The following is a 25,391-nucleotide window of genomic DNA, read 5'->3' as shown; positions in this document are numbered from 1 at the left end:
ATGCTTGTCTGTGATAAGTCCTTGTGCAGAATTTGTACAACTGATAATTCTGGGGAGAGGCAAATAGATCTATGTCCGGACTCCCCCATTTCTCTGTTATCATGCTGAAGACTTGTGGATCCAGTTTCCACTCGTGAGGGTCCATAAGATTTCTGCTTAGGTCATCTGCCAGAGTATTTTGTTTTCCTGGCAGGAATTGAGTTGAAGATGTACTTGGTAAGTCAAGGCTGTGTCCCACAATGCCATAGCTAGTCTGCAAAGGGGGTAGGAATGTGTACCCCCCTGTTTGTTTATGTACCACATAACCGTGGTGTTGTCCACCTTTATCAGTAGTTGTCCTGGATGAAGTAAGTCCTTGAAGGCTGCCAGGGCATTCTGAAAAGCTAACATCTCTTTCTGGTTGATATGCAGATGCATTTGTTTTGAGCTCCATATGCCCTGAATGGATCTCCCCACCAGGTGGGCCCCCTAAGCACAGTCTGATGCGTCTGTAGTTAGGGTTTGGATGGCAGGGGGTAGAGTGAAAAACCGTCCCATGTTCTGGTGAAATGTCTCTGCACACCAAAGAAACTCCAGTTGTAGGCAAGGAATGAGAGGAATCGTTGTTTCCAGACTGTAACAATGTTGACTCCATAAACATTTTAGATACCACTGTAGCTTCCTCATATGCAGTCTTGCATATGTAATTAGTAGAATGCAGGATGCCATGAACCCCAAAGCCTGCAGAATTTGTCTTGCAGATAACTGGGTTTTTGTTGCCTTCTGTTTGAAGTAAATAGTCAGTTGCCTTTGTTTGTCTGGCGTAAGGTAAGCCATCTGGGCAGCTGTATTCAAGCTTGCACCCAGGAATGTAATCTTTTGAGAGGGTACCAGTTGTGATTTCTTTTCATTTATCGTGTACCCTAGGCATGCTAGAAGCCTTTTTACAAACGTCATGCTGAAGAAGAATGTCCTTGCTTTCTGCTTGAATGAGACAGTCGTCCAAGTAAGGATAGATTTGTATGCTTCTTTGTCTGCAAAATGTAATTACTGGTGCCAGGCACTTTGTAAAGACCCTGGGCGCAGTAGATCAGCCAAAGGGCAGTGCAGAGAATTGGTAATGCATAAAACCAGCCTTGAAGCGGAGGTATCTTCTGCACGATTCCTTTATTGGGATATGCAGGTATGCCTCTTTTAATTCTAGAGTCACTAGCCAAGCGTTCTTGCCCAGCATGGACAGAAGTCGTTGCAAAGTCAGCATTTAGAATTTTGGGATGTCCAAGAATGTGTTCAAAATCGATAAATCCAGTATTGGGCACCAGGCATTGTCTTTTCTGGGTACCAAGAACAGTCTTGAGTAAAACCCTTGCCCTTTTTCCTGTTCTGGTACTGGCTGAATAGCCCCCATATCCATGAGGGACGTAACTTGTTTCTGTGCCTCTGCCCATTGATTTTGTGGCAGATCTGGCCAACCGTTTGGAAGTGGCAAGGTATGGAAATGAAATCTGTATCGTTGGGATACTATGTTTAATACCCACTTGCCCTGGGTTATTAACTGCCAATTTTGAGCATGAAGTGCTAATTTTTCCCCTAAGGGGGCTGCCAAAAGATAAGTGCTTGGTGATGGCAGAGGGAAGACATTGAGACTGTTTACTGTAGGGTTGTGCTTTGTTTTCTCCAGATTTGGAGGTAGAGGCACCCCATTGCTTTGACCTGTAAGAAGCTTGTGATTGGTATCTAGAGGCTTTGAGCGCCTGGAGTTGCCCCATGAGGCTCTGTCGGACACAGGAAAGGACCAATTCTTTGTAGGCCAGTGTCTACTGAATCTTGGTGGCTGCACTTGTAAGAAGTCTTTTACAGTTTGCATAGACTTGGCTTTGTCTTCCATTTTCTTTAAAACCTCTTCTGCCTTATTACCAGAGTATCATGCTGTAAAGGCACATCCAACAATTTAGCTTTAACATGATCAGGCAGATTTTGCTCCTTTTGCCAGCCATGCCTTCTAATCACAGATCCAGTAACTGCGGCCATGCAGGAGGCCTCCAAGGAATCAAAACCACATTGCAAAGTATGCTTTCCAACCTGTTCTGCTGCATGCAATAATTCCTGTAATTCTTTATTTTCCACACATTCAGAAATCAACATAATTTTCTGTTACAATAATCCCATAACATGCTGTTGATATTTAAGCATATGAAACTGGCAGTTTAAGGCCCTAATTGCCAAGGTTGCAGACGTATAAACCTTCTTTCCCCATCTATCTAGCACCCTGGAATCTCTATCAGAAGGGGTAGGATTCTTAGCTGTTGATGCCTTTACACCTTTGGGACCCTGTGAGATAGTTTCAGTGTCAGCAGCAGGATTTTTGAATAAAAATTTGTGGGAGTCAGGAACCCTGTAATATCTGTCTGGCTTACTAGGAGCCGGAGGTAGGGAATCTGGAGCCATGCTTGATTCCGAAAACACATCATCAACAATGTCTAATACGGGGGGGGTATGGCCAAAGGCCTATGCTGAGGAAGAAGGAAATCCCTAAGCCTCTTTTTTTGATTCTGAGAAATCTTGACTCTCCCAATGAAAATGCTCCCCCAAAGTATGCAAGGTTTCTCCAAAAGAGTAATCTTCAGGAGATGCAGATGGGATGGATTCCTCTGCATCTGAATCCTCATAGGGTGGTACAGAAAATTCCTGATCAGAAGAGGAATCAGAATAAATAGAAACCTGATCTGAAGATTCATAATCAGTGTCTTGCCTAGGCCTCTTATCAGTGGGGTTTGGGAACCCCTGATCAAGGTAATTAAGTCCTCAGCCATTTTGACCATCTGCTTTTTTGGTTGGTTTTTTAGCCTTAGAAGTTGCTTTTGTCTTTGTTTTTGAAGCTGGCGTCGGTTTTATATAGAAATGCTGAGGCCTGAAAACACCCTCAGAAGCCGGTGCCTGCTCAGTGGTTCCAGACCCATCCGAGGGACAGACATCCTCGGGTACAATATTCTGAGAATCTCGTGGCCTGCTGACTCCACATGGGTCTCGGTAGAGGCCTGCGTCTCGAAAGTAGTGGGTATCAGGGGCTGCAAAAGCACCTCACTGAGTACCGACGAACCAGTGACTGGCTAAGGAAAAGCTTTGTTGTCGTTTTGGACCTCGACGGTCTGTCTCTGTCCTTTTCTTTGCGTTTTTTGTGAACTTCGGTAGTCGGATTGCTATCCAATGACATTTCAGGGTAGTTAAATCTGTTTCCAAAATATTTTGAAGCAAAGATATACAGACGCTTAATAGTGCGTTGGTTAAATCTAGCACAAAACCGTCAGCAAGGCACGTTATGATCTGGGCCTAGGCAAGGAATACAGTACAAATGGAAATCCTTATGAGGTATTTGCTTCCCACAAGTAATGCAATTATTAACTTTTACTGACATCAGTAAGGAGCAGTAAAAAGTTTCCCCAACAGGGTACTTAGCTTTAATTGAAGACTTCGGTTCTGAACTCGAATACGAAAATTTCAGGAGTCGGCCGACCGGCACTTGCGAACTGCTTCTGCTTCGGGCACCGCGAGCAAGAATGACTGAAGAAAATGGCGTCGGCTGCATGTTTTATACCCCTGGCGACCTGACGTCATGGAAGAGGAGACAGCAACCGATGCAGGACCCAGACATTGACATTTGGGCCGACTGAGGGCAACCTGCCAGCAGATTACCCAAATGTAATGACTGCAACAGTGAAACACGAAGAACATCTGGACCTAAAGACATGAAGACAAACATCACATATTCTCTCCAAATATTTTGCCAGTGCAGCTGTTAAACTAATAGCAAGAGCAAGTGAAGAATGATTTAGACTGTGAAAAACAGTCAAAAAGGAAATTTTTCAGTTTCAGCAATTAACAACAAATATGGTAAATTTTATAATTTATAGGGAAATAAAGTGTTGCCAGAAATATGACAAACAAAAAGGAACTCGTTTTATCAAAGCTGAAAAGCTAAATGACTACAGAGCTTCCAATTCACTTCATGGTACACATTCATTTTAGAAAGATCTGATCAGTTTAGCACAAGTACAGATCCACATACACAACCTTAGATTTCAGCACACAAAAATGTTATATTGGAGATACTGCTCTAAAATAGTGACATTAACTATGAATATACTTTATTACACATATCTAATTTGTTTTACTCACCTAGGTGAATACGGAGGCTCAAAAGGATAACAAGAAAAGTTAAGGCACCTTCTAACATTGGCCTCTCATATTCTGCATCAAGAACATTGCTCTGGTGTTGGGATGCCATTGTTAATAAATCAACAACTTTAAACCTAAAAGTAAAATTAGAAAGACAGACTTAGAAAAGTATAATGGGAACATTACATGTGTATTTCTCAAACTCTTCCTCTCCAGTTAATCATTACTATAATAGATGTTAAATTACATTACAGCACAAATCTATAATGTTCACCTTAATGCAATAAAATTCTAAAGCCTTAAATCTCACAGCTGTTGAATGAAGCAAAATGCTATATGGGCTGTATCTAGACAAGGATATTGGACAAACCGGTACACTAAAGCTTATGGATGCCTTCCTCACACATTTGCTTAAACATATGAATGTTCTGGTATAAATAAGAAATATCGGTGCCAGATTTCAAAGCCTTCTTGTTTCAAAAAGTGGGGCTATTGTACTACAACAGTGATCAATTTGAACATCTACTGTTATGGTTAGTTTACTTACACAACTGTATTAAGTGCATCATTAGATCACTGTTGCAGCAGCATAAAGCTATATGGGACAGCTGCCAAAGCGTAAACAGAAAGGGTGAAAAAGTAGGATCTGAGTCCAGAAGTCCCTGAAAAATAGATTAGAAAATCTTGTTCTGGATCTTGAAAAGGAGTCAGTTTTGCGGTGTTTAGTGAAAGTGTGCATAGAAGACCAAGTTGCTACTTCTAGAGTCCATCACTTTCCAAAAAGGCCTCAAAAGTAGCCACTGCTCTACCGGACAGTGCCTTGCCATTCTGAGAATGGATTTTTCAAAGTTGTGATTAGCAGAACTGAACAGTCTAAGACAGCCATCTAGACACAGTGTGCTTGGAAAGTGATTGCTTTTTCTTACCTTTAAAAAGAAGAGTTAGCCTAACAATCTAAAATATTTTGTCTTACTCAGGTAGTTATCAAAGTTGTGGACAACCAAGGAACGCAGAATTTTCTCTTCACTAATCGTAGGCTTGGGAAAGAAAAGAGAGATCAACACACTGATTTAAAGTAAACTCAGAAACAGCCCTGGACATCAGTGAATGATTAATTGTTAGAGACACCCTATGAAAAATCTAAAAGGGTTTGCAGCTCATATTCTCATATAGCTGAAAAGTCGGAGCAATAAGCAAAACTGTTTTCCAAGTAAGAAACTTTAGGAAATTGCTAGCTGCAGGTTCAAACTGAGATAAAGTTAGCTTCTCCAAAATAAAATTAACATCTCATGATGGAGATACCTGCTTTCTAGGTGGTCTCAGACAAAATCCCTCTTAAGAACTGTTTGACTCAGAACAAAGAAGATAGGATTGATTTAAGTGTAGACATGCAGAAAAGTCCAAAAGATGTACCTAATAGAAGTGTAAGACAAGCCAGATTTCAGCAATTCAGTTACTAGAGAATCACAGTAGCCCCTACCTGGGACTGGATCAAGGTCTCTACAATGGCAGTGACTTGAAAATCTCTTCCATTCAATTAAATGTGATTTTATAATAGCAAGTTCTCTAGCCTCCTTTATTAACTGCTGCATGTCCTCTGTAAAAGAGGCACCTAAGTAGGCTCAAAAATGTATCATCCATATAATTAGGTGTAGGTTCAGAATGTTGGGGTGAATGAGAAATCCCTTGTCTTATGTCAACAGGTCCAAGCTATGAGGAAACGGCTCTGGCCAGATACATGAGAAGGAAGAACCAGTGTTGTCTGAGCCAAAATGGAGCAACCAGCAGTATATCTGGAGAGTTGTTCATCTTTTGTAAGACTAAGGTAATCAGAGGAAAGGGGAGATAAGACACAGAAATAATTCCCATCTATGGGAAAGAGAGCATCTGTTTTCCAGGCCTGTTTGCAAGGAATCCTAGTACAGAAATTCTGCAAATGAAAATGACATATTTACCATAACAGATTTGCGTCCTTCTCTGTCCATCTCGACTGTAGAATTATCCACTGCTGTGATGGATCTGAGCCAGCAACCTTTTTTTCCACACAGAAGCTTCTCCACTGCTCAAGCTCCTTCCATCTCCCATTATGCAGTGAATCTCTCTTGCCGTCATCTCTCGGATCAAGTACTAAGATACTGAGGAGGCTGGAGGAAAAGGTTTTGAATTTAGGTCTTCCACATGTATCCAGGAAGAAAGGTGACAATCTGGTTGGGGAACGGTAGTGGGTTTGTCAAGACAGAAGGACTTCTGTGATGGTAAGTACATAACGTTTGTATTTTATATTGTCCTCTCCATCCATCTCGATTATTGGGACAGACTCCCTAGCTACTTTCTTCCCAGGTGGCATCATGGCAGGACAGGAAACCATTGAGAATGGTAGAATCACAGGAAGTTATGAACATCAATAAAAGATCAAGCTTATAATGTTTGGTGAAGGTATGCACTGTTGATAATGTTGCCGCACAAATATCATTTACAGATGAGTTCTTGAAAGGGTGAAGTTGAGATGGACATTATGGAATGTACTTTGGGTTTTTTGCCTAGCATATATTAAGTGTAAAGAAGCTAAAGGACATGTAATCAGAAAGCAGTTTGTTATCTTTTGAAAGGCTTTTGTCCTACATAAGTAAAACCAGAGCTCTCTGCGAACAAAGTAGGGAGCATATACACTCCTTTGGTAGAAAGATTTGGGAAGAAAATTGGCAGATAAAGGCTTGGTTTATGGCCATTTCTGAGGCTACTTTAGGAATAAAGGTAGGATTTGGTCTGAGGCAGAGTCTATTTTAATGGAAAATCAAATATCGTGGCTTGCAAGACAAGTTATGTAAGCTCAAAGAGTTATCTTGCTGAAGCAATAACCATAGCAACAATATCTTCCAGAAGATGTATTCACAGGCCAGTTGGAGGTGAGAATTAAGGACAGTGGAGTAGGAGCTTGAAATACAGAAGTAAGAGCCTATGCTGCAGCAGGTTCTTTGATGGATGGTCTAAGAAGGAATAGTGCCTTTCAAGAAAGCCTTGTGTATCTTTTGTAAGGCTAGACAACTTGAGTTTAATTCCAGATGAAAATGCTTGCTAGCTGAATCTTGACAGCTTAATTGCTGGAACCTGAATCACAGGCTAACTAGGAACTGTGTTGACAAGGGAATATGGGCTGAATACAGATCCATGCCTTTGTTTTTTTTTATACCTAAACAGAAAAGTCTTCTCTATTTAATTTTGTACGGTTTTCTTTAAGATTGCTTTTGGGAGGCAGAAAAAATATGAATGACTCTCATAGGTAAATGCTGGATTATTAGCCATCACTGGAACTGGAGAAAATATGCAGTTAGTCTGACAGAGCTGATGTCCAGGTGAGGCTGGCTAGGTGGGTGATAACATATGGTCAGATCAGAAATCTAGCAACCATAGAGGTTATATCAGATGAGGCCAGAGCATGAGGGTCTATGAGGATTACTTTCACCTTGAACACAGATGTTTTCTGTAGGAATTGTCAAAAGTGGAAGAGGAGGAAAGGCACATAGTAGATCAGGTGGCCAGTGACAGACCACAGAGTTCCTGGATGACTGTCCTTGTGGATACAGGGCAGAGTAGCTGCTGCATTTTGTACTGGTTGGGGAGGTAAAGAGGTTGCAGCACAGCTGATCCCAGCAGCTGAAGGTTTTACTCGCTACTATGGGACTGATGGAGCACTCATGAGGCATACAGATGCAATGGCTGAGCTTGTCCACTACAAGGTCCATCTGATCTGGAATATACATTATCATTAAAAAAAAAAAAAAACTGCAAATACATCGTCCAATGCCACACTCTTATGGCTTCTAGGCACAAAGGATAGGATTGTGTTCTTCCTTGCTTATTGATGTACCAAATAACTGATGTGTTGTCTGTGTGGAATGATATGACAACTTTGGGAAGGAAGTCCTGAAGTACCTTAAAAACTAGGCATACTGTCCACACCTCCAGATTATTGATGTGAAGATGAGCCTCTTGTTGTGTCTACATTCTTTGGACTGTCCTTTTTTAATGACCCTCCACCCCAGAGAGGAAGCATTTGTGGTAACTATGGCTGATAGGAGAATAAAAGATTGGGGTGCCCTCTTTTACAAGGGGACACTGGATCCAACACTTTAGATGTTTCTTGCAAATTGTGAATAGGCTAAGAGACTGAAACAAGTGGACTAGGACCACTGTGCACCTGAGTGTCCACTGTAAAACTCTAAGATATCTGGCATGCTGAACTAATGTAATGGTGACTGCCATTGTGCCTGGTGTACACAATACTATAAATGCTAGACAGTAGTACTGGAGTAGGACTATGAATTGCAGCCACAGGGAGATTAGCCTTTCTTCTGGGAGTCTTGCTGTTTTTGTTGGTGTCTACAGATGACATCCTATGAAAACTAAGGACTGTGTTCACTCCAGATTTTTTCTTCTAAGTTTATTAACATGCCAAAAGACCAACACAAACAGAGTAAGCAATCTATTTTGAAATAAGGGACTCCAATGTATTTGCAGCCAGGAGCCAATCACTGAAATATGGGAATACTCATAACCCTTGCAGCCTGAGGCATGCTGTGACCAATGACATGCACTTGGTGAACACTTGGGGGGGGGGGGGGGCTTCTGTGTGACCAAAGGCTAGCTGTCAGAACTGGCAATTACTGGTTCCTAGCCATAAGTGAAAAACCTTCTGGAGTACTTCATAATCTTGATATGTAGGTAAGTATCCTGAAGGTCTATTAAGCACATATAATCCCTTTTATATAGTAATAGAAGGATGGACTGCAGCAGGACCTTCTGGAATTTTGTCTTCTTTACGTGAAAATTTAGCCTACTGAGGACTAGAATGGACCTGAAGCCCTCAGTCTTTTTGGTACTAAAAAAAAATCTTGAGTACACTCTGTATCCTTTTTGGTCTAGTGGGACATCTTGAATGACTCTTTTTGTAGAAGCTGAAAGAACTCCTGAATTGCTGTCCATTTTTGCTGGAGTGGAACTTCTGGAAGGAGTAGAGTATTTTGCCTGGGAAAAAATAAATGCTATGATGTAGCCTCCTTTAATGATCTTCTTCACCCATTTGTCCTTTGGGACAGCTGACTAAGCTTCAAAGTGAAGAGAGAGAGACAGCCCCTAACTTCCTTAAGACAGGAGCAGTCAGGTAACCCTTTAGAAATGCTGATAAAGTTTGCTTGCAAAGCGACCCCTGAACCACTGGTTCTGTGGTTCCACTCTGCCCCCAGGGCAGCATCCATTAAGGACCCTTTTAATTCTTCTTCAGACAGAGCCCCTAGAGACAAAGGATGAACACTGGGACTTTTCAAACCAGAACCCTTTATTACCATTCTGGTTGCCTGAAAAGGATATTCAAGGGGCTTCAAAATGGACACAATGGTAGACAAAAGTTACTTCTCTCTTGCTTTCTCATTAACAGACTTTTTTTTTTTACTTTTATACTGAACAGAATGCTCTAAAGTTGTCTGTAACATCACACATTTGCAATCAAGCATGGCAGCACATAATCATACCTGTCCCTGCTCCCCCAGCTGACCCATATACTGCATTGTGGAGTAACCTCAGGAACAGGTTTGTATTGGACAACATAGAAGACAATTGAGGTTCCATCTGTTTTCTGGTGTCTAGTATAGAAGGTCTCCTGAGGGAATCTATGGTCTATTCAGCTTGATCTCACTAGAACTTGGTTAATGAGAAATACAATTTAATGCCCTCACAGAAAACATTCCTGAGGAGTAAGCTCATATTTTCGCAATGGTCCATCATCTCAAACTCTCTGTTACAAGAATGTACTGTGAAGCTTTCTTCTGATATCTCCTTTCAGAGGAGGTAGAACAGAGGAGAAAGGAATGAAAACTAAGTTCTTCTAGTAACAAAAATAAAAAAACAGTATGACTATGTTTAATGAGAGAGGAGAGGAAAAGTGGGCATGATATAACTCGAAAAGATAGTTGGAAAACATGTATGATTTGAAGAACATATGAATTATAAAGAGTACCTAGTTAAAAGGGAAAATATGCTTTTTTTTTCTTTTTTCTGAAAGGCTGATGAGTGCTGGAGGATCACTCCTGGTGTGGATGTAGGCAAACAGAATCAGAGACACAAAAATGATGCACTGCATCATCGGAGAGAAGGAGCTCAAGCACTGAAGAAGCTTCTGTGTAGAAAAAATGTTGTCAGCTCAGATCAGCTATGAATATGGATAAGCCAACTGCCAAGACTGATGAGCAGGATAATATACCATCTCTAGGTCATGAATGGAGGCAAACAGATATACTTGGGAAGTTCCAAACAGGTGGACAATCTCCTGGAAGACCTCTAGTGTAATATCTATTTGTGAGGGTCTGTCCTGGATCTGCTTAGGGAGTCTGCAACTGTGTTCTGGACTGACGGGATGTAGGATGCCAGAAATTAAACACTGTACCAAGTTGCCTGTTCCCAAGCAACCATGGCTAGTCTGCACATGGAAGTAAGGCCTTGTCCCCCCCTCCCCATCTACCTACCACACTGCTGTGGTGTTGTCTGTCATTACTAACAGTGGTCCTGGAGCCCACAGATGGATCAAGGTTTTTATTGCCTTTATCAGGGTATAATTTCTGCAAGGTTTATGTGTTTTGTCCTACAGTAGGGATTCCAAATCTGTTGAACTTTGATCTCTTTGGAAACCACTCTCCAGACAAACACTAAGGGGATCTACTATGACAGACTATCATGAAATGGGAGGACAAAGGGGAAGACATGGATTTAACTAAACCTGATTGGCCTCCATAGGAGTTCCTTTCTTTTTCCAGGGGGGTATGGGGGACATTCTGTATTGCAGGATGGAAAATAATTACGTTATATACTGTGCAATCACCATGCATGGTGCACTTTGAAAATTGCACTGGAAGCTGTTACATTAATACCCTCTAATTAATACTAATTATCTTCATCTTGGTTTCAATATCTCAGCCTTCCAGTACAATTTAGAAGGGAACTACATCTTCTTTACATCTCTGCATCCATGTGTAGATACCCATCCTGCTCTTTCTTCACAATGTTTCTTTATCCAACAATGTCATGCTACTACTAAGTTCTGCCTAGCATGTACTTTTCTCCACTTCTTAATATGCTACATACTACACATCAAACCATTTACAACAGTATGGATAACTGGCACTTCCTTCTCCACTAAGAAATGCATCCTCCTTTACTTTTAAGATTTATTTACTTATGCTTTTATTGACTGGATCAGTTCTAGTATGCCAGTGGCCTCTCTTCAGGGAAGACATAAGGTGTATTCAGACTGTTAGGAGAAATTTGACCAGGGCATTGGGAAACTTCCCCTACTATTAGGAGCTGCTAGGTGGTGCCAGAGGTCAGCTACTGCAACAAGGAAGAGTTCCAAGATGGAGAAGAGAAGGGAGAATGCTCACAGTAAAATGGAACAAAAAATATAGAAAGTGTTGTGATTGCGGATCGTGAGGAAGTCCTGGTGACAACACTGCAAGGAGGAGGTTTAGACACACATGTCTAGGTGGATTTAATAAACCAGTGTGATCCAGAAATTGTCAGTGCTATAAAATGGAGTGACATGGTGGAAAGAGCGCTTTGGGAGCAGAGAAGAGCACTACCTTGGATTCAGAGAAGGAAGACAGAATAAGTACATGTTCAGGACATGGAGAAACTAACTTTAAGGCATGCACTGGCAACAGGGTTTCAACAATAAATCTGTTGAAAGATTAACTTTTGCAGAAATAGTAAAAAAGACTGATCTCCACAATGGAAATACTGAAGCAAGGCACAAAAACACAGAAAGGACAACAGACTGAAAGACAATAAAGAAAATGGCCAGTGGCAAGAATTAAAACCAATGAAAAGATAGGCAAATATGTAACTGTATCACTGGGGTTTAAACTGCAAGATATCAGAACACTTACAGATTTGGGGACATGGGATTTCTGAATCTTTTCCTATGCTAGAAAAGTTTGAGTGTGAAGCAGAAAAGGGGAAAAAAAAAAAGGACTGCCTCATGGAGAGAGAGTACATTTTTCAGAATTTAGGAGCAGAACTGAAGAAAAAACTGAATGTTCAATTTAAAAGAACTGGCATTAAAGAAACCGAACTGAAAACTTATTTTCTAACTGGATGTAATAATGTACATGAAATTAAAAAATTTTTACGATGCAAGAAGTGTATGTCGGGGTGACCAACTTTGTGTGTCAAGAAAGGCTGAACATCTTTCAAATGTGATTAATATCAAAAGAAACATGAGTAAGTCATTTGGGGCAGCCAAAAGCATGCTTTTATTGTGGTGCAGGTCATAATTTAGTGCAAGAACGCATAAAGAAAATATGCAGTCAATGTAGAGAAACAGGTCATACAGCTTGGAGCCGTTTACCTGAGTGCTGAAAATGTAATGATTTAAGTCATTTTTGGAAAGACTGTCCAGTGATACAAGAAAAAATGCTAGAGGAAGAAAATCATTTTTCACATAAAACACAGTCTGAACAAGATGCTACAGCCAAGGATGGTTGTAGGAAACAAGGAAGAGAATGTAGTAGTGGGAGATAAAGATGTTATACAGAGTACAGAAGGAATAACAGAAAAATGTGGAAAAGGCAATAACTGAAAAATGTGGAAGCACAGATACAAAATGAGTCTGACCTAGTAAGTAGTGATAATGAAGAAGTGGATATGGGAACAAGTGAAGAAAATGGACAGAAGAAAATCAAATCCATTGAGGGAAGAGTGAAAAGGAGAAAAAAAAGTTGCAATCATAAGGGATGAAAAAAAGGATAATGTTTCAGTGCTAGCAATAAATATAAGCAGCATTAGAACTGAAGTTAGAGGTCCGACAGTAACAGATTGGTGTAAAAGAATAAACAGGCCTATTTTATGTTTGTTAGATATAAAATACATTAGAAAAGAGACAAGTAAAATGTACAGCTGTATGGAAGAAGAAAAAGTTTGGTCGGTAGGAAATGAGATGTGCTCAGGCATAACAGTTATGATAAAAAATGAGCAGGTAAAATAATGAGCATAAATAGAAGTTATGTCCTTACCATAACGTTCCATGTGGAGTGTTCATCTCGCCTTTGTTCTTACACATGGGTTCGGAGCCGATCCTCGGCTCCGTGTCGGCCGCTTGCAAGCTCTGCATCGACAAGAAGCTCGAGATCACCTAATACCCACAATCCCCCTCTGCCTTTACCTCAGATCTAGTTTGCAAACAAACCAGCAGCCATAGAGAGCACACTCATACCAAAATTTACACAATCAAGAAATGCTCTATATACATATATATATATATATATATATATATATATATATATATACACACCTGTGCACCATAATAATACAACCACTGCAAAAAGCAGAAGGAGAATACTCCAGACCAGGCACCAAATAGAACGTTCTTCCTGAGGGTGGGAGGGTGGGAATGTAAGAACAAAGGCGAGATGAACACTCCACATGGAACGTTATGGTAAGGACATAACTTCTATATGTGAGAGTGTTCAATCTCGCCGCTTGTTCTTACACATGGGTAGCGTCCCTAGCTCCATAATCCTGAGGAACTCACGGGAGGACGTTCTTGAGCACAGTGGAACCAAAGGTTGCCCTATCCCTAGAAACCCTGTCCACTTTGTAATGAGAGATAAATGTATGCGGTTTAGCCCAAGTAGCAGCTGCACAAATCGTGTCTAATGGTAGGCGAGCTGCGTGAGCCAAGGATGTAGACACTGATCTTGTAGAATGTCCCTTAGGTTTGACAGATAAGGTTTGATTTGAAGAATCATAAACGTATATGATACAATCAGTTAGCCATTTGGAAAGGGTTCGTTTAGTAACTGCTACACCTTTCCTGCTGTCAGCAAAAGCTACAAATAGTTGATCAGATTTCCTGTGATCCTTTGTTCTTTCCAAATAAAACCTGAGTTGTCTATGGACATCCAATTTGTGTAACATATACTCTAACTTATTAGTGTGATTTTTGAAAAAGGTGGGTAATTCAATGAACTGATTAATGTTATTGGTAGAGCAAACTTTGGGGAGAAAGGATGGATTAGTGCGAAGAGATACTCTGTCAGAATGGAAAATCAAATAAGGATGCTTAATAGAAAGAGCCTGAAGCTCAGACACTCGTCTAGCGGATGTAAAGGCTACCAAGAAGAGGGTCTTCCACGATAAAAACTTCAATGGGCAAACGGAGGCTGGCTCAAAAGGGGGCAACATCAATTTAGAAAGTAAGAGGTTCAGATTCCAAGGTGATGTGGGAGTTCTAAATGGTGGTCTAATATGAAAGGATCCTTTTAAAAAGGCCTTACAAAGTCTATGAGCCATAATAGGTGCTCCACATTCTTCTACATGAAAGTTGGAAATGGCAGCCAATTGTACTCTTAAAGTGGCAGGAGAAGCTCCTTGATGGAATAACTCTGTTAAAAACTCCAGGATCTTGTTTAACGGAGCTATAACCGGGTCCAATTGATGTGAATTCGCCCAGAAGACGAAACGCTTCCATTTACTGGTGTAGGTCTTTGTAGTGGAAGCTTTATGAGAAGCCACTAATATATTCTGAACTGCCGGTGTAAGAGAATCAGACCTGGCTAGAAAGGGAAGCGGAGCAGCCAAGCTGCTAGATGGAGTGATTCGAGAGATGGGTGAGGAGCTCCTGACGAGTGAGTCAGCAGATCTGGCTCTGGGTCCAGAAACCAAGGTCCCCGAATGCGGTGTTGCAATAGAAAGGGAAACCAAATCTGACGAGGCCAGAACGGGGCAATGAGGATTATCGTCCTCTGAAGGTTGTTGGCTTTCTGCAGAAACTTTGCAATAAGGGGAAAGGGAGGAAAAGCATACAGGAGACCCGGGGGCCAATCGTGCACCAGCGCGTCCCTGGGGACTTCCCCTGGAGGGGGTAATAGGGCAAAGTAGCTCCTGATTTGGTGTTCATTGGAGACGCAAAGAGGTCGCAGGAAGACTGGCCCCACTTGAAAAATCTTCGCAATTGACTGTTTGAGGGACCACTCGTGAGGCAATAGGATTGCTCTGCTCAGCCTGTCGGCTATGACGTTGGATGACCCCGGGATGTGCGTTGCGATCAGAAAGCGACCCATGGACTCCGCCCATTGCCAAATTCTCATGGCCTCTCTGCATAGCTGATAACACCTGGTTCCCCCTTGCTTGTTTATGTACCAGACTACAGACATGTTGTCTGTCTGAACTGCAATTGTCCCTAGAGGAAGAAGGTGAGCAAAGTGTTGCAATGCTAGAAACACTGCCCTCAACTCCAGAACATTGATGTGCAGATTGTACTCCAAATTGGTCCATTCGCCTTGGACTGTCTGTCCCTGAAAGATGCCCCCCCACCCTATCAGGGAAGCGTCCGTGGTTACCGTAGCTGTCGGCGTGGGTAGCACAAATGGTCTTCCGCTGGAAAGGTTGCAAGTCTGAAGCCACCAGGTTAGGTGTGATTTGCATGTGTTTGTTATCAGAATTTCGTGTGTCAGAGGTAGCTGTTGGAATGACCATTGTGCAAACAGTAGCCATTGTAGAACTCTCATGTGCAGTCTTCCCAATGGTATCGCAATGAGGGAAGCTGCCATGAGACCCAAGACTTTCAGAACTAGCTTTGCTGGGGATTTTTTGGATGATAGAATGAGAGAAATGTGGCTTTGTAGTGAGGCTATCCTTTCTGGAGGGAGCCTTAGACTTAAATGATGCGTATCTAATTCCGCTCCTATGAATAAGATATGCTGTGATGGCTGTAGTAAAGATTTTTCGAAATTTACCGAAATTCCGAGGTGAATACAAAGTTGTAGGGTGTACTCCCTGGCCTGTATCAGTTGATGCCGGGTGGTGGCAGAAAGGAGCCAGTCGTCCAGATACGGAAACACCTGGAATCCTAGGCGCCTCAGATGAGACGCTACCACTGCCATGCATTTGGTGAAAACCCTGGGGGCTGAGGTCAGACCAAAGGGCAGGGCTCGAAACTGATAGTGACTGGCTCCCAACCGGAAGCGCAAATGATCCCTGGACGCCCTGGCCATTTTGATGTGGTAGTATGCGTCCTTCAGATCTATTGAGCACATCCAGTCGCCCTTCTGTAAGAATGGAAGGATCGATTGAAGCGTGACCATTCGAACTTTTCTTTCTTGACAAAGGTGTTGAGGTTGCTTAGGTCCAGAATCGGCCTCCAGTCCCCTGTCTTCTTTGGAACTAAAAAGAACCTTGAGTAAGTTCCGAATCCTATTTGGTCCGCTGGGACTGGTTGGATGACTCTTTTTTCTAGCAGCTTTGAAATTTCTATAGCTGCTGGGTCTCGCAGATGGGGTGGCACATCTGGGAGTCTTTTCTTTGGAATGGGAGTGGATAGAAATGGTATTCTGTAACCTCTGGTAACCACGCTTTTTACCCAGTTGTCTGTAGTAAGATTCTGCCAGGCCTGAGGGTATAAAGCTAAGCGACCCCCAACTGCCTCCAGAGTAGGACAGTCGGGCCTCCTCTGAGGAGTGCTGGAAGGGTTTTCCAGGGGTTGTATCCCTGTCACCCTGGTTTTGCGGACCCCCTCTGCCACCAGGGCGGCGTCTTCCACCTCTGCCCCCTCCTCTGCCTCTAGAAGGGGCATCACCCTGTGTGCCTGGGAAAGATCCTTGGGGTTTTCAAAACCACATTTTTCCACCACGTTGCCCTTTGGGGTACGGTCTGGATGGGGTGGAAAAACGGACTCCGACAGCAGACAGAGTCTTTCCCTCCTGTTCACACCGGGTAAGGGTCTCCTTTACTTTGGGGCCAAAGAGAGTAGCACCATCAAATGGGGCGTTAGTAAAGGAAGACTTGAAGGCTTCTGCAAATGAACATAAGCGCATCCAGGATTGTCTGCGAAGAGCAATCGCTGAAGCTGCTGCCCTACTCAATCCTTCGGCTGCGTATGATATCAGCCTCATGGATGAGTTAACGATGGATGTAAGGGTATTAAGATGTGCTGTAACTTTCTCTGAGACAGCAGCATCTGTAGTACCCTGGAGGGTATCTCCCAACTCTTTGACTAGATCCCTCTGTAGACGTGTAAAATGGGTCAAATAGTTCAGGGATCGCATAGAAAAAGCCGCTGAACTAAAAATGCGCTTCCCGTATCTATCCATCGTCCTAGAATCCTTGTTAGGTGGATGGACAGATGAGGAAGATTCCGACATCTCCTTTTTCGTGGCAGCTGCCACCACCATGGCGTCCACTGGAACTCCCTTTGTGAGGTAAGCCTTGTCTTGGGGTGCAGTGATGTACTTATTGGGTTTCCTAGGGACTGGTTCCACTGTGTCAGGTGTCTCCCACGCCCTTCGAGCAATCAGCTCCATTAACTCATCGAAGGGCGGAGTGACCCAGGAGGAGGAAGGGCGAGCACGAAATGGCTTCAGCAGGACTGACTCATCCTCAGAAGGGGAAGGGACTGCCAATCACCTCTCTGCTTCAGGATCTCCAAGATGTCAGAAAAGAGACATCTTCTGAAGGTGACTTTGGGGACCCTTCTGACTCATCTAAGTCAGTATCGGATGTCAAAGATTCTTGTGGAGAATCTAAGTGTCTCCTCTTACACAATCTTTTCCTAGGGACTTCTTCGGGGAGCATCCGAAGAAGCCTCCGAGGAAGAGGGGGCACCCTCCAGGGGTGGCTGAGACACCGGTGCTCGACGCTTGGATGTGGCCGTTGGTGCAGAGGAAGATAACGGTCCTTTATGGGGAGGAGAGGCTGCTTCTACTGATGTGGTTGTCTGGGTAGACAACACCTTCCTCATGAGATCGAAGGCCCCCGGGTCCCGAGTCGAGGTATCTCCCGGTTCCGAAGAAATGGGAAGAATCCCCGAAACAGGCAACGAAGGCATCGACCCCGAGGACGGAGCCGAATCGATCCAAGCCGGGGCCCCGAGAGGAAGAGTCGAACCGAAACATCGGTTCGACTCTCGGCCCCGGAACCAAGGATGGATCTTCGACCCCGAGACTCCAGTACCGGATCCGACGGAGTCGAGGTGAACGGAGCCGACCGAGAAAAGGACAGTTCTGGCACCGAGGGCTCCACAATCAGTAGATCAACCTCTTCCGGCTCCAAAGACTGGACAGGTCTCGGAGGAGGAATGGATGGAGATAATGGAAGGCCTTCAAGTTTCGACACCAACTGGGTGGAAACCGAAATAAGCTTGGATAAGGCCGTATGTTCCAATAACTTCTGCACCACACGGTCCACATCGATGTCGGAGAGGGGCCTGGAAGAACGGGTCGAAGGAATCGAAGACGGAGCCGACCTCAACAGTGTCGGGGGAGGGAGCTCCATCACCGGTTCCAAGACTCGAGGCTCGGAAACTGACAACAGTTGAACACTCGGCCCCGAAGTCTGTGGAACCGGTGATCTAACTTTTGCTGAAGAGCTCGGAGCCGATGACTTGGGCTCCGACGTCTTTGGATTTGGATGCCTGGTCAGAAGCATCCAGAGCCTCTTGAAAGGAAGGTTTTAACAAACCTCTATCCATTAGTTTCCTGCGCCTATCTGTCATGACCCTCCCACTGAAAGAATGACAAATAGAGCAGTCTTCTTGCAGATGGAGAGGGCCAAGACAGTAGACGCAGGAACTATGATTGTCAGTTACTGACATCTTTTGCCCACATTGGCAACGCTTAAACCCCGATTTAGCCTTTTCAGACATGTCACTAATAAAGGGAAAAAAGTCAAATCCAGTAAAGTAGTCAAGTCCGGTAAAAATGTCGAATCCAGTAATATGGTCAATCCGGTTGTCAAGTCAAGTAAGGGGTGGTAGGCCCCGAAGATAACTCTAACTAAGTTTAAATAAACTTAACGGTACCGAGTATCCCTGAACCTTACCACACACACACAAAATATCACTAAACAACTTTTTGTAATAAAAGTACCAAGAAAAAAACAAGAATAAAATCTTAATCTTATCTTAGGTGCTCGAGCTCGACCCAGTGATGCGAACGCTGCAGCGGCAAACTAGATCTGGGGTAAAGGCAGAGGGGGATTGTGGGTATTAGGTGATCTTGAGCTTCTTCTCGATGCAGAGCTTGCAAGCGGCCGACACGGAGCCGAGGATCGGCTCCGAACCCATGTGTAAGAACAAACGGCGAGATTGAACACTCTCACATCAGTAGTTCCAGGAAGACTGGTAGTATGGGAAATAAGAAAAAGTGAAAGAGTAGCACAGCTGTGTTACTTATACATATATGAACAAGACAACTGGGGGTTGGGAGGGTGGCTTAATGGCTAAGGTGTTTGCCTTACAAACACAAGGTGTGGGATTTGAGTCAACCCTCTCCTCCTACCACCCAACACTACAACCTGTGAGAGATGCACTTATCTAGCCAAACTGGAGGTAAAGCTCTCCAACCAAGACTGAACTTGAAAGTCATGAGGAGAAAGTAAACATTTGCACCGCACCACACTCATCACATAGTCTCACTAAATCTACACCACCAAAATTCACACATAGTACCACAAAAACATTCGCCGAGGCTCTCAATAATAATCTGTCTAAGCAACAGAGACCTCCAAAGCAGAAAAGCAAACACTCTCCATCCTCCAACACAACCCAAAAGGCACATACCCCACAGACTCAGTGTGCCACTCAACCACAGCCAATAAGGCAAAACAATGTACCCAACACACTAGTCATAGTTGACTCTACAGTCAGGCACACTGATGTCCCACTCACCAGGCTAAACAAGGAGAAGGTTACTGTCAGCTGCCTGTCGGGTGCCAGGATCCGCCACATAACCCACGCACTCAGGCCACTCCACAAGTACAAATATGGCTCCGTCACTGTCGATGTTGGTGTGAATGACCTGAGACGTACCTCCCTGGATTACATGAAAAGAGACATGGAAGAGCTCTCCGATCTTGTAGCCCTGGCAGGTATGAACCTAGCCCTGAGTAGCATTCTGCCATCGCCCAAAATGATACTGCAGTACAAGGACAAAATGATTGACTTCAACAATTGGCTAAGCTTCTGGTGCCATTCTAAGGGGATCCAGTATCTGTCTGCTTGGGATGACATGGTCGACGGACCATGATGCTTTGCCACAGATGGCCTGCACCTGTTGCCCCTGGGATTACGGATACTGGCTAAGACTCTTGCTGCCCCTATAGTGCCTTTTTTAGGCAAGGTTCAAATGACAAATTCACCACCATAGTAGGAACAGGTAAGCAAAAACTGAGGGTAATGCTACTCAATGCTAGAAGTCTAAATCTCAAAATGAACTCACTCGAGGCACTCCTTAAAATGGAGAACATCCATATCTGTGCAGTGACTGAGACCTGGTTCAAGGCTCCAGAGAACACCCCTGCACTCCCAGGCTATAACTCATACCACACATTTCGGCCATGTAACCTGGACCGAAACACCAAAGGTGGAGGTGTGTCCATATTAATTAAGGATATCCACACCTCAAGGCTAGTTGCTCAGCATAATGCATCCAAGGTTATCCAAGTGCAAGTAACTCTGGGCAAAACTGCAATCTAAACTGTAGCTTGCTACAGATCACCCACCATGCCCCAGGATTCCCACTCCTCTTTTCTTGATGTCCTGGAAAATATTAGGTTTCAACCAAACACCCTAATAATGGACGACTTCAACTACCCCACCATTAACTGGGAAAACTACTCGTGTACCAACTCCTTAGCTCAACGCTTTCTGGAATTCATTAACTCCATGCCCTGGATCAACTTATCCACAATATCCTAGACCTAGTCATTACCAACATGAGTTCCACACCTGAAGTCAACTCCTCGTTGGTCTGATCCGACCATAAGCTAATCACCTTTGATATCCACATCCCGCCTCCACCCCCCATTAAGGAAACCACGGTAAAAAATTTCTCCAAAGCCAATTTCATGCTTCTTAAGACAGAAGTGGTGAACTTCATGACACCCGTGCAGATGGACAACACAGTTACGACTGCCGAATCCTACACAAATGCACTCTATAAGCACTTACACGAGTGCATGGATCGTGCTATCCCAAACAGAACCAAGATACTATCCTCCAAAAAAAGGAAGCCAATCTGGTGGCCCCCTGCCATAAACAAACTGTACAACAGAAGGAAGAAACTGTGGCAAAGGAGAGTAAAATCCCATGAGTGGAGGAGCTCCCTGGTCAGCCTCAGCAAGAAGCTGAGATCCCTTACAAGATCCTCCAAAGCTAGCTACGAAAACAAAATTGCCACTAATTCTAAGGACAACCACAAAGCATTCTATAGCTATGTCAAGAATCTAGATGGCAACACCCAGATCTGCTCTGAGTTACAGCACAACGGCACGAAAATTACAGAACCAACTGACATTGCCAACATCCTGGCAGATAGGTTCAGTGCTCACTTTACCCCCCCTCCCTCACCACGCTAAAGGGCCCATATCTATACAGGAAGAATGCAGAGTCTCTGTAATCACAACTATGCAATTAAAGCTGCACTCTCTAAAGCCAAAAACACAGCATCCATGGGACCGGACAACATCCCAGGCTGCGTTTTACACGAACTTCAGAACAAACTGGCTCCCCACTTAAGCACCATGTTCAATAATAGCCTCGTATCAGGCTTTGTGCCCACTGAATGGCGCACAGCAACAGTTATCCCACTCCACAAAGGGGGAGCCACCACTGATCCCGGGAACTATCAACCTATTAGCCTGACGAGCCTGGTCTGCAAGGCCATGGAACGTATCATCATGGAACTCATTAACAAAGACATTGGTAACCTCCAAACTCTGGATCTCACCCAGTTCGGGTTTGTGAAAGGCAGATCATGCCTCCTGAACCTGATCGACTTCTTTGGCAGTCACCAAAGCCGTAGATGAGGGTAAGATGGTTCACACAGCCTATCTTGACCTCGCCAAGGCTTTCGACACTATCCCCCATTCTGGAATTATAGCTAAACTCACTAAACTAGGTATAAATCCCTACATCACAAGATGGGTTGCCAACTGGCTCACTGACAGAACCCACAATGTAAAAGTTGCAGACTCCAAATCTGACCTCAAAGCAGTGACAAGTGGAGCACCACAGGGTTCCGTCCTGAGACCTCTCCTGCTTAAGATCTACTTCTCTGAAGTACAGGCTCACACAGACGGCCTCTGGCTAATGAAGTTCACAGATGACTCCAAACTAGGAGCCATAGTCAAGTGCCCAAATGATGTGGACATCCTACAGAAGGGCCCCACTGAGACAGATGCCTGGTGTCAGAGCCATGGCCTCAAGCTCAATGCCAAAAAGTGCTGTGTCATCCCCTTTGGTAAAAACTCTATACCCATGAACTACCACACAGGCAGCAATCTGCTTAACACCGAATGTGTGATAAGAGAACTTGGAACCCAGGTGGACAGTAGTCTCTCCTTTGATAGTCACATCGCCACAGTAGTCAGGAAGTCCTTCTACGTGGCACACCTCGTCGTAAAAGGGTTCTCATCCAGGAAAAAACAGGTAATTGTTCCTCTCTACTCGACACTCATTAGACCCATTATAGACTACAACGTCACTTTTGGAATGTACCTCACAAGACATCTGCAGCAGCTGGAAAGGCCACAGAAGTACCTCACAAAGAGGATTACTGGCCTCAGACAAATGCCCTACACTGACAGTCTCAAAAAACTTCAGCTTAACTCCATAGCATATCACCTACTCCGAAGTGATCTCTGCCTAACATATAAAGCTATGTCAAACCCAGAGCTGTTGAACATGCTACACTTAAAGAAATCCCCTTCCCTCCAAGCTACATGCTCTAGGGACCTAAACCTTGTCACCACAATAAACAGGACATGTTGGAGGGATAGATTCCTGTCCCAGAAACTTCCCATACTCTGGAACAGGCTACCCATCTATGTCAAGCAAAGTTCTTCATTAGCACTCTTCAAGAAAAATCTTGATGAGTGGATGGGAAATATACCCCGGAGATTACTTCTGTGTCTCTGCTCGACAGTGGCACAGGAAAATAACTTTCTTGGGTGGCGTAAGCCAGGGAACCTTGTTGGCTAGGCTTACATAGGCCCTTGGGCCGATAGCCTAGTACCTATCTATGAACCTATAAGTTTGTGGTGGCAAATATGTTAGTAATTATGGTAGGAGACTGCAACTCAAGGGAAGAAAATGGAAAGATAACGCAAAAGTTATAGAAGGTATTAAATGTGGTGATTTAATATTAGGGGAAAAAGAAACTGAATTCATCAGAGACATATTTAAAATGGAAACATTATGTTTTATTCTCAAAAGATATTAAATAATGTGAGGTGTAAAGACTGCAGCATTTTCTGATCATAAAGCACTTTGGGTTTTAATGGTGATAACACAAATGTTACTAAAGAAAGAAAAGAAATAAAAAAGTTAACATTCGACTTTAATATATTAAAAGAAAAAGAAGTGTCATGGTATGTGCTTATGACCATAAGGGAATATTATGGAAATTGGAATTAATGGTGGGTTGTACATAAAAGAAAATATAAAAATACATATTTAAGTGTTGATAGAGAACAAAGACAAGATAATAAGAAAAATATACAGACATTTTGAATGAAGTTGAAGTTGAAAAAGGAAATAAAAAGGTAAATGATTTAGGGCGAAAGTATATGTAAAATCACAAAAAAGTAAATTATTAAATGTTTATCCAATTTTCAAAGGGAAAAAAGTTTTATCATGGTTAAGGAAAAAAGTAAGGGAAGGAAACATAAATGAGATTTATGACAAAAAAGGGGTAACTGTATATACCCAATAAGAAATTATGAAGAGTGTTAAAATTTTGTATACAACCTGTTTAAAAAAGAAGATGTCCAAGACAACGTATGGAAAGTTATAAAAATAAGAGATGATGCAAAAAAATGAAAAAAGATGTAGGAAATGAAATTAAAAAGTAAAAGAATTACAAGACATGGAAAGAAAAGAAAAATCAGCACCAGGTCCTGTTACAATAGGATATATGTTTTATAAAGCTATGAGTAACAATGAAAGTTTCTTTGCCATATGGTAAATGTAAGGTTAAGAGAGGGGACAACAGAAGACATCTATAATGGTGTGACGAAATGCAAAACAAAAGATAACAGAACATTTCTAAAGAACTAGACACCAATAATCTTAGGAAACAGATTACAAAATATTACTAGAATTTGGCAAAAGAGAATGCAGAAGGTGTGGGAAAAGGTATTAGCTGATGGTGTTTTTAGTGCTAGACGTACAAGAGATGTTAATAATGGTTAAAAAAGTTATATACTTGATATAGAAGAAAATGAAGCAAGAATAGTAACATGATGTTGCAAAAGCTTTTGGCGGGGTTAGTCATGAGGCAATGTGGAAAATACTTGAAGCATACGGTACATGTGAAAAGACAGTGACAGGCTATGGGAACTTCTGGAGTAAGGGTTATGGTAAATGGGTGGCTTGGGTGAAAAAAAGTAAAAATAGAAAGGGGAGTAAAGTAATGTTGTCCCCTAAGCATGTGCCTGTTATGCTCATGAATACTATAATGCAAAGCTGTGAACATGGGTTGAAATGCAGCACAGGAGTTGAACAGTGGGCATAAAGTACCAATATGCATGTCACATGCAGATGACTTGGTTATAACTGCAAGAAACAAGCTTATTGAGGAATGAAATAATAGTAAGAACTGAGATACTATTAAAGAAGGTAGGATGGCAATTAGAGCTAAATGTAAAGGATATGATGAAGTAAGGAAATAAATGGAACATATAAGAGAAAAGAAATATACTAGGTATAAGATTCGGTGAAAGTGGTACAGTAGAAGAACAATGGAAAGAAAAAATGGAGGAAGTAAGAAAAGTGATAATACTGTGGAAAAGTTTTGTTCTCTTTCTTAAAAAAGTATATATATATATATATATATATATATATATATATATATATATATATATATATATATATATATATATATATATAATCTCCAGTGTATTAGAGAGATTAGAATACATTGGTGGAGTTTGTATGTTTTCAAGTATTATGGAAACAAATAATGGATATGTATTTTCAATTTTATTTGGGGTACAACATTAAATCATGTGAGGAGTATAGCGTATACTAAAAAAATAAAAGAAAAATAAGAAAGGGTTACATTTGAAAAAAAATACTGTATACATGACATTTATGCATCTGTTCCAGAAAATTAAAAAAGTTCATGAAACCGAGAAAAACATGATGGGGAGAAAAGCTGAACGTTGTGTGCTGTCTGTCTCAATAATTTAGTAAT

The 25,391-nt window shown here is 42.5% G+C and overlaps 1 protein-coding gene across 4 annotated transcripts in view; it reads right to left on the bottom strand.

Moving 5' to 3' along the window:
• Positions 1-25,391, bottom strand: part of UBR3 (ubiquitin protein ligase E3 component n-recognin 3) — a 4,226,407-nt gene that overhangs the window by 2,496,700 nt on the left and 1,704,316 nt on the right. For all 4 annotated transcript variants that reach the window (XM_044075499.1, XM_044075501.1, XM_044075502.1 and 1 more), the window contains exon 16: positions 4,156-4,289. In XM_044075499.1, the coding sequence (XP_043931434.1) occupies positions 4,156-4,289 (134 nt within the window). The remainder of the gene's footprint in view (positions 1-4,155; positions 4,290-25,391) is intronic.

This window comes from Protopterus annectens, chromosome 6.part1 (assembly GCF_019279795.1).
Source record: "Protopterus annectens isolate FY-2018-M chromosome 6.part1, PAN1.0, whole genome shotgun sequence".
NCBI lineage: Eukaryota > Metazoa > Chordata > Ceratodontiformes > Protopteridae > Protopterus > Protopterus annectens.
The sequence above is the reverse complement of the archived record's forward strand: the minus strand, read 5'-3'. Positions and strand labels throughout refer to the sequence as shown.